Below are 16,489 nucleotides of genomic sequence, written 5' to 3' on the forward strand. Positions count from 1 at the left end.
GTGTCTTTAGTTTTGTGTTTCCCAGCCTGCAGCACTTTACTATAGCAGCCTTTGCAGACTAAGCCACACCCCTAAGTGCAATGGGTCTCTGTTGATCTTGCCCTCTGACCCGTGAACCATCAGCCCAACATGACCTCTGTTCTAGCCATTACTGCAGCTGCTAGTGTTTCACTATGTCATTTTGTTCCTGACTCCTAGGGGTGTCCTGTGTAACCAATCTTGTCATTTGTAGTATGAATCAATGAAGGCAGACAGGGCTTTTCAAACTAAGTGGTAACTATCCATTAGCTAAAAATATAAAAATGAATTCTGACTTAAATCTCACATCTTATACAAAAGTTACCTCCAAAGTATGTGTGGACTTAAATGTAAAGTGTCCAATTCTATACATTCTTTAGGGGAGAAAGTAGAAAACAATGTTTAAAAAAATCCAGGACTTGACAAATTGTTCTAAGATTTTGTATCAAAAATATAATCCATAAAGCAAAGAACTGTTCATCTCGACGACCTCATTGAGACTCTAAACTTGCAGTTGTGTAGGCACATGGGGAGACAAGGCAACAGCTGAACTGATACTTCCAAACCATATCTCTAACATAGGCCTTCTAACTAGACTACCAAAGAACTGCCAAATACAATAGCAAAAGAAAACCTGATTTTGTATAAAAGAACTAAGGTCTGGAAAGACATTTCACCAACAAGGATACACAGATGCCAAACAGCACACACAATGGGTAACACTAGCAATAAAAGCACAACATATCCATTGGAATGGCTAAAAGGAGACTTAGGAAGCCAACTATTGCTAAAGATACAGAGAAACCAAGTCACTCCTCAGGGACTAGTGGGAAAGCAACATTGCACAGTGACTCTAAAGCAGTATAGCAGCTTTTTATCAAGCTAAGACTGAAACTGCCATCTAACCCAGTGATTATTCTGAATACTGTTGACAGAGAAATGAAAACTTCTTTTCAGCCAAAAAGTAGTAAGTTTTATAAGTGTTCATAGAATTTTTTGGGATATCACCAAACTGAAACCTGTCTGGTTGTCCTTGACCAAGGAATGTATTCACACTACAGAGTAGAGAATATAGGAACTACTCATATTCAAAGCAATATTTTTGAAGTAATAGAAAATCTAGGATGGGAAAATCACAGAAGCTATTTTCTACCGGAGTACAGCACATCCAAGAGGCTGATGACACAGCAGGCACAATCAGAGAGATAGTGAATTCAGTTTCCACCAGGGTGAGATCAACATGGATGGATAAGAGATGTTGTCATGGTGTGATGGCATAGAAAGACTTGAGACTGCCTACGTCCATGGTTAACTGAGAATCAATTGGCTGTAACTGCACAGGGCTGAACAGAGAGAGATGGGCTGTAGTTTCAGAGTAGATAATGTAATTCCAATCCAATGGCTGATGAAAAATGGTATCATACCAAAAGTTGGCAGAAAGACTTTTAAAAGGTCTCATAGAGCTAAAAGAGGGGCAAGTAATGTAATGTTACCAAAAGAGAAAATTGTTTTTTCTCCGCTGGTCTGCATTGCCATTAAAGTTATACTTAAAAGTCTAATTGTGAGGGCGAGGTGAAGGCAAAGGTAGGAGAGGCAGAGGGAAAAACCAGAAGCCATATTCAAGATAATAAGTTTCACTTGTTTTTTTAATCAATAAACATTTATTAAGCATTACAAGTCCTGGGAAACAGCCCTGGACAAGCCCTGGTTGACTCTCCCTAAATGAAGTGAGAGACAATATGGAAGACAAAGAATTTGTGAAAATGAGTGCACGTGCATGTCCACAAGATTCTGTGGGGCTTGGAATGGAGTCCACTTGACAGAGTTTTTGCGTATCATCCATGAAGCCTGCAAAGAGACCCCCTAAACACACATACAACAAAAAGTCAGCTGTGGTGGCACAGGTCTCTAATCCTAGTACTTGGAAAGTGGAGGCAGAAGAATCAGAAGTTCAAGGTAAGTTTGAAGCCAGACTCAGCTAAATGAGACCCTATACCCCCCTCAAAAAGAGATGGGGGAGAAAAGAAAAGGAAGTGTGGGTGTTATCTCCCCTAGACCTGAATGCTAGGCTTACAGGCTTCTAAGACTTCTCCAAGGAAGAGGACATTTTGTTTTGATATTTCCTATTATATTTATTTGTGTATGGATATGAGTGGAACACAGGCAATGATATATGTGGAGGTTAAAGGTCACTCCACAGGAGTCAGTTCTCTCTGTAGATCATATTGGTCCTGGGAAGTGAACTCAGGTTCAGCAGTGGGCTCCTTTATCCACTGAGCCATCCAGGCCTGCCTGGAACTGAAATCTGAGTATGTAGAAGCTGGAAACTGAGAACTAAAGGATCATCCTTTTGGAAGGCCAAAGAGAGTGAGGGAGATGACTCAAGTGTAATCCTTGCTGGATCAATTTGATGAAGTGAGACCCACATAAAAAGCCAGATGTGGATATGGTGGCATGCATCTGTAATCCCAGCACTCCTAGAGAGATGGAAGGCAGAAAGAGTAGAACCAGCTGGAAGCGGTCTGGCCACCTATCCTGGAGTATGCTGTGCAGAAACAGCAGGAGAGGCCAGTGCCTTGGAAATAAGGTGGAAGGAGAAATAGGACTCCTGAAAGAAGTCATCCTCTGACTTCCATACATGCACCATGGCATGCTCATACACACACCTACACACACATTAATTAATTAATTAATTATTAAAATGAGTAAATAAATAAACAAATCTAATGAGTTCCATTTAAGCTGGGATTGCATTCTGGAAGGTGATGGAATTTCAGAGCACACAGCTTGTTGGGCCTCTTTTAAGACTTCCCTTTGACTCTTGCTCCCATTCACTAAAAAATACACAATGGTGTGATTGATCTTCCTGCTGCTGCTGCTGCTGCTGCTGCTGCTGCTGCTGCTGCTGCTATGGCTTTTCTTAGCACAGGGCCATAGCTATTCAGCATACCTTCATCATTAGTATTTACTTGTTTTTAACATACTGTCTGTGAGCAACTGTGCAAAAACATAAGCCTCTAACTCCAGTGCTCCCAGTGGTAGTGGATAGCCTGCATCCTCTGACTTCACTGTGGGTCACTTGTCTGGACTTGTGCTGTAGTGTGGGCCCCTCCGACATAAACTCAAAAGATATCAACTGAGAAAGTGCGTCCACCTCTGTGCCACCAGATAATTCAGAGCTAAGCTATCAGAACTAAGCTATGGCCTTGAAGCCATGGTTTTGTAAGGACTTCGTTGGACAATGTCTTCTTCAGACATCAAAACTGCATAGCTGCTTTTATCTCTCACTTCATAAATATTCCCAGATCAAAAAGAAGAGATAATCATGAACACTTTCAAGAATAAAAGAAAAGGAATCATGAAATTGGTTGAAATGAGTGATTTAATTCAAAAACATTTTGGGAGAGAGACACCCTGACTAATGGATTCTGAAGTTAGATATGAATTTATAAAAAATCAAAATGGCATAGAATTTTAGAATTTATTCATATATATATATATATATATATATATATATATATATCATCATTTTATAAATTTTAAAAAAACAAAAAACTTAAATCAACTAGTTAATTACTTGATACTATCAAATTACTAGGGCCATAAAAGAGTGCATATCAAGTCCAAGCCAACATCTGAAAGAAGTCATCTTTTTTTATTTTAAATGGGGGTGTGGTGGATGCAGGCCTAAAAGGTACATATTCACATGTATGAACATATATAGTGGACACTTTTGGAGACCAGAGGTTGCATTTGGGTATCTTTCTTGACCAGACTCCACTCTAAACATTGAGGCAGAGTCTCACCTGAACCCGAAATGTATAAATCTGGTCAGTCTGGCCAGCCACCTTGCTCCAAAGATCCTATCTCCATTGCCAGAGTGCTAGAAGGATAGGCAGTGCTAGAAGGATAGGCAGTGCTAGAAGGATAGGCAGGCCCCCAACCTATCTGGTGCTGGGAATCTGACCTACTGAACCATCTTCCCAGTCTCCTTCCTGAAAAGATTCTTAAATAATTTTAAACCGCTAAGAATGGGACCCAGACACTGAATGTGTGCGATGCAAACATGCAAATGCCAAGTGACATTCCTGGCTCTCGTTTTCCTTTTTTTTTTTTTTTCCATTTTTATTTTGAAACAGGATGGTTTTGCACTCACTATGTAGCCCAGAATGGCCTTGTACTTGTGATCCTCCTGCCTCAGCTTCTTGGTAACTGGAATTATAGGTCTATGATATTCTTAGAGAAAGGCAATTCCATATAATAGATCAATTGACTACCAAAAAAAAGTCTATTTCAATATAAAAAATAGGATTGAGCAATAATCCAAAGGCTTGTAATTTTAAATTTAAAGTATCTCAGAAAAAATGTAGGTTGTGAACCCAAGATAATTAGAGGTCAGTAATTACTCTAATCCTAAAACCACATCTTAAGATGGGAACATCAATAAAGAAGATCAAAAGGAGAACAGTGTGTTTCCTAACAAATCCAGTAATCACAGTCCAGAAGAAGCACAAGGCACCTGTGCTTGGCCATTGTTGAAAGGGCTAAAGACATTCTATTATGACACAACAAAGGGAAAACTGCACCAAAGGGCCCACTGAAGACTCTTGTTGAGTTTCTGAAAAGGTTAGTGATTATGGGAAAAATACAAAAAATAAAAACAAAACTATAAGAACAGTTGAGGAAGATAGACCAAAGAGGTCTAGATAATTAAAGTTTTCAGAGAACACACACATGCACACACAGAAAAGGAAGAGGGAGACAGACAGAACGAATAAAAGAAAAGGAGTACACATGTTTGTCACTAACAATGTCAATGCTAGCAGTACTTGTCCTGAAGGGAAGACCCTTACTCGCTTGTAGGTCAGACAAGTGCAAGACCCTCCATGACATTACTGGCTGCCCAACCAAAAATTGTGAAAAATTCAAATATCTAGAGGCAAGACAGTAGAACAAATTGTAACAGGCCACACCTTAGAGTAGTGTGTGGAATATTAGAAGTGAAAATGCATTATTCTTCATGCAAAATTCATCATGTAGTTCAGGGGTGAAGTCACAAACCAGGGCTCAGAAACTGCAGGGTGGCATCATTTTTATAAAGTTCCAAAGCCAACAAAACTAAATGTATTACTTAAAAACTAATTCAAAACTATTTCAGAGCAAAGTTGTAGCATGTCTCGTGCCTAAAGCAAGGGCTGCACAGTGGAGAGCCCACAGGCAGTCACAGTACATCCTCATCCACGAGCCCATGAGCATTTGTCTCTTGATCATGGACTGACCATCAGCTAACATGGTAAAGGAGCCACTTCCTTATCTGCTCAGCTTCTCTTTCAGCTACTAAAACATACTAAAGATCCAAACTTTTGCCTGCTTATTTCTTGAAATTCGCAGAAAAAACTCTGAAGAAAATATAATGGGTTTTCTTTTTTTTTTTTTTTTTATTAACTTGAGTATTTCTTATATACATTTCGAGTGTTATTCCCTTTCCCGGTTTCCGGGCAAACATCCCCCTCCCCCCTCCCCTTCCTTATGGGTGTTCCCCTCCCAACCCTCCCCCCATTGCCGCCCTCCCCCCATAGACTAGTTCACTGTGGGTTCAGTCTTAGCAGGACCCAGGGCTTCCCCTTCCACTGGTGCTCTTACTAGGATTATAATGGGTTTTCAAGGAGAAATGCAAACTTCTCCAAAGCAAAAGGCAGAGGAGAATGCACCTGCTCCAGTGAGCCATTAGGAAGCTGCCTCTTTCTAAACAACAAAATGCCTAGAGCACCTTCAACCCCCTCCCCATTCAGCAAAAGACAAACCTGAAACAATTGCTTGTGTCTGCTAATGCTATTAGCCAGGAAAAAAATAACCTTTAAATCTGAGGAGCTAGAAATGGGCCAAGAAATCTACAACATCTTTTCAAAGCAGAGACCAAACAAAGAGAAGTTAAGGAGAGGACTCAGCTGCATAGTATGTCACCTGGGCTGTAACAGGGGCCACTAAACAGCTGCAGACAGGGCTAGTGATGATTTGTCCAAAAAGCCATGGGCCACAGAACTCTCACTCGTTCTGTGATTCTTGAAGTTACATGAGAGGATGGCCATTTTCCAAAAATTGAAAAGCAAATATACCTAACTTGAAAATGCACTAAGCATAATTCCCACACTAAACAATCCAATATAGCACCAAGAATGTAAATATTATTAGGAGAAAATAAATTTTAGAAAAAGGAGAACGGAATTTAAATGAAGCCTATTAGCATTGTTTTGACTACCTGTTTCCTCAACTGTGAGCATCTTGTGGAGCCTAAGTATTCATTTCCAATTGCTTGAGATGATACCCTCAGGACTGCAGTGAATAATCAAGGCATTTCTGTGTGCATGTGTTCATGTGTATGGGTGTAATATGTATGTGTACATGTTTGGGGCAGACATACATGTGCACGGAGGCCTGCGGTCTACATGTGGTGTCTTCCTCAATCGCTCCCCACTTAACTTTTGAGCTTGCATCTGGAGTTCACCAATTTGGCAAGCCTCCAGGATCCTCCTGTGCCTACCTCCCCAGTACTGGAGTGACCTTTTAAGTGGGTTCTGGGTATCAAACTCATGCCCTCATGTGTGAAAGGCAAGCATTTCACTGAAGAAGCCATCCATATCCCCAAGCCTTTTTAATGTGTTTTTATGTACACATCTCACAAATGAAAACCAGAAAAGGTTTAGATGCCCTAAAACTTCAACAATCAATCAAAATAGTAATAATACATTCTGCTGTGAATTGTTTTGATGCTACAGCATGGTGTGAATGTCTAGGTGCTCTTATTATTACCGCACAGGATTTCATAGATCTCATGGCAACAGGAACACATTGTTCCTGACAGGAGTTTAAAACCTCATCCAAGGCTCCACCAGCCTCAGTGGCTGACAACACTGCATTCCACATTTCACAGCAGGGAAGACAGACGGGCTTCCAGTGGGGAAACTTCACTATCAGCTTTTCCAGAAGGCCTGACAGGCCAGCAGAACTGAATTGCTCTTCCAGAACACAAGAACACCATTGCCGCCAAATGCTAAATCCCTTAACACCCTGGGGCATTTCCTATGGCCTACGGCATGCAATGCGATTTTTTTTTTATAACATTTCTCTTTGAAAAGTTTCTTCAAGTAACAACACTGTAATCGTAGTTGCAATAACAACAGCAATAATTGCTGTGATGGGAAAAGTGACAGCCAGCCTACAGCCCAGCTTCGTAGATGAAGGGACACAGTGGACAGTGGGCTAGACCCATCTCTCTCTCTCTCTCTCTCTCTCTCTCTCTCTCTCTCTCTCTCTCTCTCTCTCTCTGGCTGTAGGTGAAGATGTGAGCTCTCGGCTGTTCCTCACTTCATCATCATCATGGACTCTAACCGTGGAACTTCAAGCTAAATGAAATGTTTGCTTTTGTTGCCTTGGTCATGGTGTTTTATCATAGAATAGGAAAGTAACTAAGACAATAATTATGCACATTTTGGGTTTAAAAAAACTAAAACACAGAGAAATTCAGTAATCTGTGCTATGGAGCTTTTGTGGTAAATACCGAGTAACTATCAGAGTATAAATAACACCTCGCTCTAACTCCAGCCCACATGACAGTTTGTAGTGCTTTCATGAGTCCTGAGACTTGGATTCAAATCCAGATCTGCCTCAGTCTAGGACATGACTTTCAAAACTGAGTTTTCTCCTCATTTCAACTATACTACCCAACAACTTTAGTACACAAAAACACACAGCGTTGGTAACTTGAGCGGGAACACAGACCAGATGACAGATGACCAGAGGGTCTGTCATACACAGAAACCCATACACAGTAATCCCAACAACTACGGCATCCTCTAAGAACTTGCTTTGCCAGAAGCCCTAGCTTATTGCCCTTTGTGTGGGTGCACAGCATGGTGTATCTGTGTGCTTGTATCACCCTGATGGCCTAAGGCACACCATGGGGGCAGATTCACACTCTGTCTCTGACCCAGATATGTCTATGGAACCCTATGTCCTTTCTACACTTTCCAAAAAAAAAAAAAAAAAAAAAAAAACATCCACTCTGATATTTCTCCTAATTCCAAACACCATTGCTTCCTCACGTTGATGGTAATTATTACCCAAAAGAGAGTCTTAAAAAGTCAGAGAATCAGAAAGTCTTATCTGACACCCAAGGGTTTTCCTGTTGTGTCCCTGTCCCTCACATAACTGCAACCCACCCCAGCGGCCTGGGATCATATACTCAGTAGTATGACACACAAGACATGACAGTGGTTGGAGTACTATTATTAAAGAGAGATTAAAACAGCTGTACATTATGCTGAAGCACTCACTCTTCCCTCCACAAACAGACGGTCCTGGATTACAAGCAGCACTTGACCGTTTAAATCACGACAGCCACCACATTTAACCAGCTGGGCCATATTCTCCTAGCGCTGCCTGTTGACCTCCTCAGTCGCAGCTGCTCAAATGAAATTCTCATTAGACAACCTATTTTCAGAAGCCAAAGGGCTCTCTGATTAAATATATGTATTTAGATATAGAAGTCCTTTTTAAAGTGTTCATTTTCTGACAACTGTCGCTTATGTTAGGACCCAGCTACACTGGCAGCAAGATGAGTAACACAGGACAACTAGGATTCGTCTTTAATCACAGCTGAAGGCTTTTTATCTTGGAAGCATTCTAACCTGGCTCTACTAATCACAGCCATTCTGTGTGCTCTACCCACCAGTGTCAATGGGACTTTAAAAAGAAGATTCTGAGATTTAGTCATTCACTACACTCCTGTGTCTCTCTACTCACCCATCATTTTCCTACATGCCACATAGCCATTCATCTACGTATGACACTAAATCAAAATTAAATTCACAAAAGGCAGACCCTTGTTCATCTTCCCATCAGCCGCACTGTTGGGAGGGGGCACTTCTGACAGAATGCCATTGTTCACCAGATTCTCTGCAATGTAGTCAGAGCAATGCACAGGGAGAACAGTGATATAGTGGATCAAAGCAGCTGCTGTTTTATCATGTGAGCAACGGTTTAAATGGACAATGATAAACTTCATACAGATGAGCTTTTGCATTAAGAGGAATGAGAGGGAAGGTCTTTTTTAATTTGATAAAGAGTGAAAACATTTCCAGGGAATGACTCGAGAAAAATCTTCATTTACCTCGTCATCCACAAAGGCTTGTCAATCAGTTGATTCTAAAACATGATCCTCAAACCATGAAGTGGAGGGCAAGATGACATATGTGAACAGTTCTTACATCCCCCATGAGTTGTCCCATCTCAACTGAGGAGCCAGACCCAAGGCTTTAAAGAGCCAAAGCCAAGCAGGAACTGGAAGAACTGTCTGACCTCCTGAGAACAATGATCATTTTAAAATCAGAAATCTATCCTAAACTTTAATGCTCTTTCTATATTTCCGTGGTCTCCCACTGCCTTCTAGTCTACTGTTACCAGAACATAACTGAAATTAGTATTCAGCGCTTGAGGAGGTGGCTGAGTGGCTAAAGCACCAGCCATAAGAGTGTCGAGACCCGAGTTCAGGATCCTAGTACCTATGCAATGCTGGACACAGGGGTGTGCAGCTGTAGTCCCGGCATACTTATGGGAGAGGAGAGGTAGAGATGGGACAATCCCTGGAAAGCTATAGGGCAGTTAGCCTGGTACATGCAGTGGCAAAGAACAATAAACACTGCCTGCAACAGGATGCAAAGTGAGGGCTGATGCTTGAAGTTGTCCTTTCACCTTCACACAGTCACTAAGGCAGGAGTACTGCATATACATATGTGGGTATGCTGGCATGCACGTGTGCCTATGTATATGCACATGCACATACTTAAAAATGAGATTCAAACTATAAAATTATAAAACTAGAACCATGTTTTGCTCCCATTTGCAAACCATATTTACATACTTTATTTTACTGATTATATCACCACCTTCCTATTGGCCCAGAGTTAAAAAAAAAAAAAAACCACAATAAAACCCTGAGCTGCGGTTGGACACTCATACACCTTCACAATTCCTCTCCTGACTCCGTCTCCATATGCAGCCTTCCTTTCTCACTTCTGCTGCCTTCTTTCAGGTCTTACTGCCTCTAGCCTGGAGCAACATCCTGAATGCCTGTCCCTGCTCCCATCCGCCAACACTGAATGGCCTGACTCACTTCCTCAGAGCCAACTTCCAACCCTTTTCTATGAAGAACAGAACAGTTAGCAGCTCCTCCATCACTTTCAATATTGCATTTGAATTTTGTAGCCAAAATGGCAAGGCCTGTCAGGATCCAAACACGGCTTGGTTTTCCCATCTTAATAGTCCCTATGCAAATTCACCTCAAGTTAGAACCTGAAGGCTGGCTGTTTTACACGCAATGCCCTTTCTCAGCCTGCAAAGCAATGCTTTCATTCTCCAGACTAGTTAGGACTCATTCCCGGTAGAAGCCTCCGGTAGCTTCCCAGGCAGGAGCAATCACCTTACCTTGTAAACTCCCAAAACATTTGATCTGTTCAGCTTTCATGGAGTCTGTCACTGTTAGACTTCGGACTAGGTTTCATTTGCTATATCTTCTATGCCTTTTACTAGACTGTGAATTCTTTTATCACAGCATGTAATCCAGCATCAGCCTTCTTAACCTTGAGTCCGCAGACCCCAAGAGACACAGAACTGAGATGGAAAAGCAACCTTTGCCCAACTAACTCAGACTTACCTTCCCTCAAGTGACGGTGAAAGCAACATACAACATGTACTGCGGCTGTAGTGTTGTCATGATGACAACACAGTTCTCCATCTCACTGCAGTTGTTGAAACATCTGCACATGTCAGTTACAGCTCTACTACACTAGAAGGGTGTGGCTGGGCCCACCTTAAACTTTACCTTACTGTTAGAAAAGCATCACACTCTGCCTTATCATATTTTAAAAGTTCCGTGGGTATTTAATATAATTCACTTCTCTGTAAGTCTATGGATTTTCTTTTCTGCGTTTACTATGGCACTAAGAAAGGCATTATAGGCTTCGCTAGACTGTTGAAAGGAGTCAGAGAGAAGGTAAAACTCTGAAAGAGCAGAAGAGTCAGCTCAGAGTTCACACACTAATGATCACATGTGTTATCCATAATTACTCATCGGTCCTTCTAGAGCATACTTGTTCATGTTTTAAATATAGATCATCTTCCTTCACATTCTAGAGATGAATGTAAGAAACATATTAGAAACTACAATTGAGAAAGAAATAAACATCCTGAAACCCAGTATTGAAGAGGCAATCAGTCTCTAGGAGTACACATGCACACATATGCTCAGGTGACAAAAAGGACCGATCACACACGTGAGTGTGTAAAAAGACATATGTGGTGTATGCATCAAGCAAGCACAAGAACTCTAAAGGGCTGTAACTAAAGAGAAATAACTGTGAAGTTGATCATCCAAATTACCTCAGTGGTCTCTAGAGGCATCATTACATCGAAGCACAGTGGAATAATTAATATTTATAACGTGATAATCATCAGAAACATCTCAAATCCACATAGTTTGCAGTTTATAAGAGACTTTCATATTCATTGTTTGAGTTATTTCTCAAAATGTTGTCATGTTAGATACAAAGACCACAGCAACTTTTGAATTCAGTGGCTTGGAAAAACTGAGCTTTGGGTAGAGTAAGTGTCAGACAGGGCTGCAGTTCCTACGTTACTGCAAGGTAGTCTGGGTCATCAAAAGCGTCAAATACATGCCAGCAATCTGATTAGCATGACAAGAAAGTGAGCAAGACCTTTTAGACAGAGTTCCACAAATATCAATAAAAGACAAACGTTAAGTCTTTACAAGAATGAAATTAAATTAGACAGGACCTGTCTGCTAGTCAAAGTTCCCTAGAGTGTCACCCAGGTGTAAATTTCAATTACGAGTGAAAAAGCCAGGTCTAGATGAGGCCTGGAGCACACAGATAAAGAACACACGTACACACTCGTTGTGATAACCACACAGAGCATTTTGTGTAAACACAGAGTACATGGGAAAGTCCTGTAGAGAGACGCTGAGTGCAGACGGCTGTGGCAGGCACCACATCCCACCCCTGGAGACCATTAGCGCTCTCCACTCTATTCTAACATTCAGTGGTGAGTGTGAAAATTTAAATGTTTAGCAGTCATAAAATGGAAGAGAAATACATTAGAAAAAAAGTTTACTTCGTTTTTAAATGGGACATATCATCAAAAAGCTATCTGTCCAAGGGAAATAAGAGAAAAAAATCACTAAATCAGTTCTAATCCTTGGGGTATTGTTGTAAGAAACAAACAGAATGCACGGGTTTTGAGGAAACTGGGGCTATCTGCTTACCACTCCTAATGGACTTCAGTTAGCTGTCACCATAGTAATCTCTGAGTGACTATCCCCAGTTTGCTGCACATAGGCACTTCTGGCCCTTGGGATCTTGGTTATTTTGCTAACGCTGGGAAAAAAGCCCAGAGGAGAAGTCCACATACCCTCTTGTTCCGTCCGAGTCATCTCCTCCAGCTTCTTCTGCTTCAGCGTATCCACCACATCGGCAAGGCTCCCTTTGCGGCGTTCCGGGGTTCCAAAAGTAACACTGTTCATTATTTCCCGCTCCCGACTCCCTTCGTCAGGCTTATGTGGTGAGGTAGACGTATTTCGGAAGGAATATAGGGAACATAACTTATTATTCTCTGACTCCTAGAAAAATAAAATGAGATTGTAAAAGTCATTAACATGTAGGTTTCTTTCTCAGCCACTCCAAAAAGAAAAAGAAAAGAAAGAAGAAAACCTAACTGTTGGAGGATAGCTCATGATTGTCACTAGATCAAATAAATTATATTAATAATTATAATAAAATAACTGAGTGAGACAAACTATTTGTCTGATAAGCTATGCTGCATTTTAAAGTAGCAGTTAATTACCAAAGGAAGTAAACTCAAAGCCCAGTTCAAGCTGTTTCATTTTTGAGGTAATAAAACAAAACTGGACATTTTGGCTTCTCACTCACCTCATTCACTCATGCTTTGAACTTACGAGCATTCAGTTTCAGTGAGTCGGTATTAGAATTGATGAAGTCTTTCTCCCTAATTGGGTCCTTTCATTAGCAATACTCTTCCCACAGACCAAAATATATACAACGAACAACCAAACAAAAAACGTTTTCTCCTATTTAGAAACCTTAAAAATAGTGGAAGTTAGTTTCAATGTCCAACATTGACTCCTCACTAGAAATTAGACAAAATGTCTAAACCTGTGCTGGAAAGTCAGCAACCTCACTCTTCTGTATGCTAGTGTTTGTAAGAAAGCTTGTTTCAAGCTACATGCATGCCCATAGCACGGAAGCTCCTGTCCACCCCTCAGCCTTGCCCCTAATGCTCCAGCATGCTGCAGCATGCCATTCACATGGCATTTAAAAACTGTCTTTAACAACAGTAAATTGCTCATTGCAGAAATGTTTGCACAGGAATTACTTCCCAGTATACAACAGTTTGCTAACTACTTGGAGGCCCATCTATAGATACAGAGAAGGAGCAACTCTTAGGTTAAAATACAAACACCATATGAAAGCTTTTTGAAAAGGAAATAGTTTTGTATCTCTGAATAAGAACTGAAAATTAGGGATAGAGGAATGTCTCAGCTGTGTAAGAGTGCACGCTGCTTTTGTAGAGGACTAGAGTTCATTTCCCAGCACCCACGTGGTTCATTTTGTAGTTCTACAACTCCACCTCCAATGTACTTGATTTCTGTGGGCAACTGTATTCACATATTTACAATCACAAACCCACACATACACATAAGTTAATAATAATTATAAAAATTAACAACCAATGGTTAGAGGCAACTGTTACATGGCTGTAGCCCTCCATATACCTTGTCTGAACAAAATATTCTTTTCCTGGTTAAGACCAAGAAAAAGTGTGAAATGTCTAGTCTTCAGAAACGTCAAATTTCTAATGGTTCCTAATCTTTTTTCTTCCAAAGGCAGCCCTGCCAGCTTGAGCGAAGAAGGGCTGGGGCTGGGTCAGAGGCAGATCACTGGCCTGGCATGCAAACGACAACAGGTTTGGTCTCCAAGACCATGAAACAGAAATAAATTAGTGCTAGAAGAAATGGGAGGCCAGTGAGACCATGTTGGTATGTGGGGGGCGTGGGAGCTAAATCAGCAAGCCTCCATGTGCATTGAATGAAACAATGGCTGGCTCAATGGTACTGCTGCCACTGTTCACACGGAGGAAGGGACCAGAGGATGGTGTAGCACTTGAAAAGCCCCTGGAACAGATATAGTACTGGGACTAGAGGCATTGATATGACCCTCGATAAGCTTAAATACTGTGATTACTTTTAAAAAACTACTGAATGGTCTATATTATCAGATAAACTGTGTGGTATGAATTTCAGTAGAATGGTTTAAAACTGTGAGATGAGTCTTCTACTCCTTGCCTTCAAATTATTGCTAGCACAATGCCAGAGGGGCTGTGTACAATGCTGAACTCTGAAATAACTTGACAAAGACAAAGTAAATGGGTGAGGCATGGCCTAGAGTTCTTTATCTTGCACCTAGACATCTCAGTTACCCATGGACAACTTGGCATCTCAGCTAACATCTAGAAGCATTCTATGAGAGAGACTGAGAAGCCCTTCTGTGTGATGCCTGCTGGGCTTAGGCCTGACTCCTTAGCATGCTTGGTTCAGTCTCCACGTTGTGTAAACAAAGTCTCCAGAAACATAGTTGCAGTGCCACTGTGACTGTGATCATTATTAATAATGATCACTAGGTTCTTTATCCTTCACTTTCCCTCAGATGCAAAGTATGCTCGTATAACCTAAAAATAAAAACTAAAATTCTGGCATAAGCTAAGAGGAGCTGAATGACAAAACAACAAAACAGTGGCCCAGGGACCTGCTTGTCCACAGTTGACTCCATTGACCAGAATGGAGGTCCTCTCGCCGAGTCAGATGGAGGCTGAAAGGCTCTGGAGAGGCGCTCCAGGCATGCAGTTCCTCAGGCTCAAGCTTAAGCAGTTCTGCAAGCTGGTTACTGCTTAGCTGTTAGACTGTGTTCTTTATGGTCATGGAATGTAAGTTCCATCATCCTATACCAAATACAATAACCATGGACTCCTTTACTTCAGTGATAACACATGCTGTCCTGTCTCAAGCTCTGTGCAAAGTGCCTCTACATTACCAAGTACAGAACATGAGGCTGCAAAGTCATGATTTCTTTCACAAAAGCCACAAGAAATACTCATATGTTCCCAAGGCACCAACACAGGCATTGAGGAAATTCGAGGAAGGCTGAAATAGAAACAAAAGTGCTTACACTGGCCCTTGGAAACATGGGAAGGGGGATGTGTTTATCAGTTTTCAACTTTACAAAACTGACAAGAATATGAATGTATCTTTAAAATTTTGTCTCATAGGATGGCAGCAACCCCAAATGACAGAGGGAGGAAGGGAGGAAGGGAGGGACAGCGAGAGAGAGTCACTGCGCTCATGAACTCAGAGCAGCTGTGGCACCTGCACAAGGCCTGTACGAGACCAAGCCATCAACTTTATGGCACAGATAGGGAAGGGGCATTTGGCAAGGAATCACAGTTAAAGGAAGGGGAGACAGTTTTCTTCAGCCAAGTAAAATAAGCATTTCTAAAATTTTTAAAGAAGTACACGACATGAATTTGGGAGGAAGATGGGCAAGAGATGAGTGGGGGTAGGGAGTGAGTAGGGAATAGTTATAGTCTCAAAATATACATTTCTGTGTGAACTTATCAAAGGAAATATAGTCAAAATAGAGGGGAAATATAGAGAGAGATCATCAAACAAACTTTGAAAAAAGATTTCAAACCACTCTAGAGAGTTACATCATTTCATGGAAATTTTCTTAAGGAATAAAAGCATGGTTTATTTTGTGATTTTATAAAACAAGACAGGTTCCAGGTCAGACCAACTAAGAAACATGTGCAAAGATTTTTCTGTGTCCCTAGAATGACCTCAGGAACAAAAGTACGGTAACTTTGCGACATAGGTCCTGACTCCCTGTAGGAAACATTGCTACCTAAGCAGATAGTAAAATAAAATCTATGTGGAGACTGGAGCGCTGGCTTGGTCTGTAGGGTGCTTGCTGTGCAAACACAAAGCCCTGAATTCAGAGCCTTGCTCTGCTATGAAAGCAGAGACAAGTCACTCCCTGCACCTGATTGGCCAGCCACTTTATACAAATGGGTGATCTACAGATCCAGTGAGGGACCACACCTGGAACTACAGATGGAGAGAGATAGAGGAAGACACCCAGTATCAACCCTGACCTCTGGAAAGACACACACACACACACACACACACACACACACACACACACACACACACACACACCAAAAAAGCAGTTTCGGAAATTTTTAAATAGTTCTTGGCCCTTTCTTTTCTGGTTTTGTGTTTTTATGGAGTTTACCATTGGCAGGAGGAGCTGCCCCCATAAGGTGCCCC

General features: G+C 41.3%; 1 protein-coding gene across 30 annotated transcripts in view; it reads right to left on the bottom strand.

Moving 5' to 3' along the window:
• The window catches only part of Sox6 (SRY-box transcription factor 6), a 611,566-nt gene that overhangs the window by 274,810 nt on the left and 320,267 nt on the right, over positions 1-16,489 (bottom strand). For all 30 annotated transcript variants that reach the window (XM_039106334.2, XM_063285244.1, XM_063285274.1 and 27 more), the window contains one exon: positions 12,502-12,709. In XM_039106334.2, the coding sequence (XP_038962262.1) occupies positions 12,502-12,709 (208 nt within the window). The remainder of the gene's footprint in view (positions 1-12,501; positions 12,710-16,489) is intronic.

The sequence above is a fragment of the Rattus norvegicus genome, chromosome 1 (genome assembly GCF_036323735.1).
Source record: "Rattus norvegicus strain BN/NHsdMcwi chromosome 1, GRCr8, whole genome shotgun sequence".
In the NCBI taxonomy this organism is placed as follows: Eukaryota; Metazoa; Chordata; class Mammalia; order Rodentia; family Muridae; genus Rattus; species Rattus norvegicus.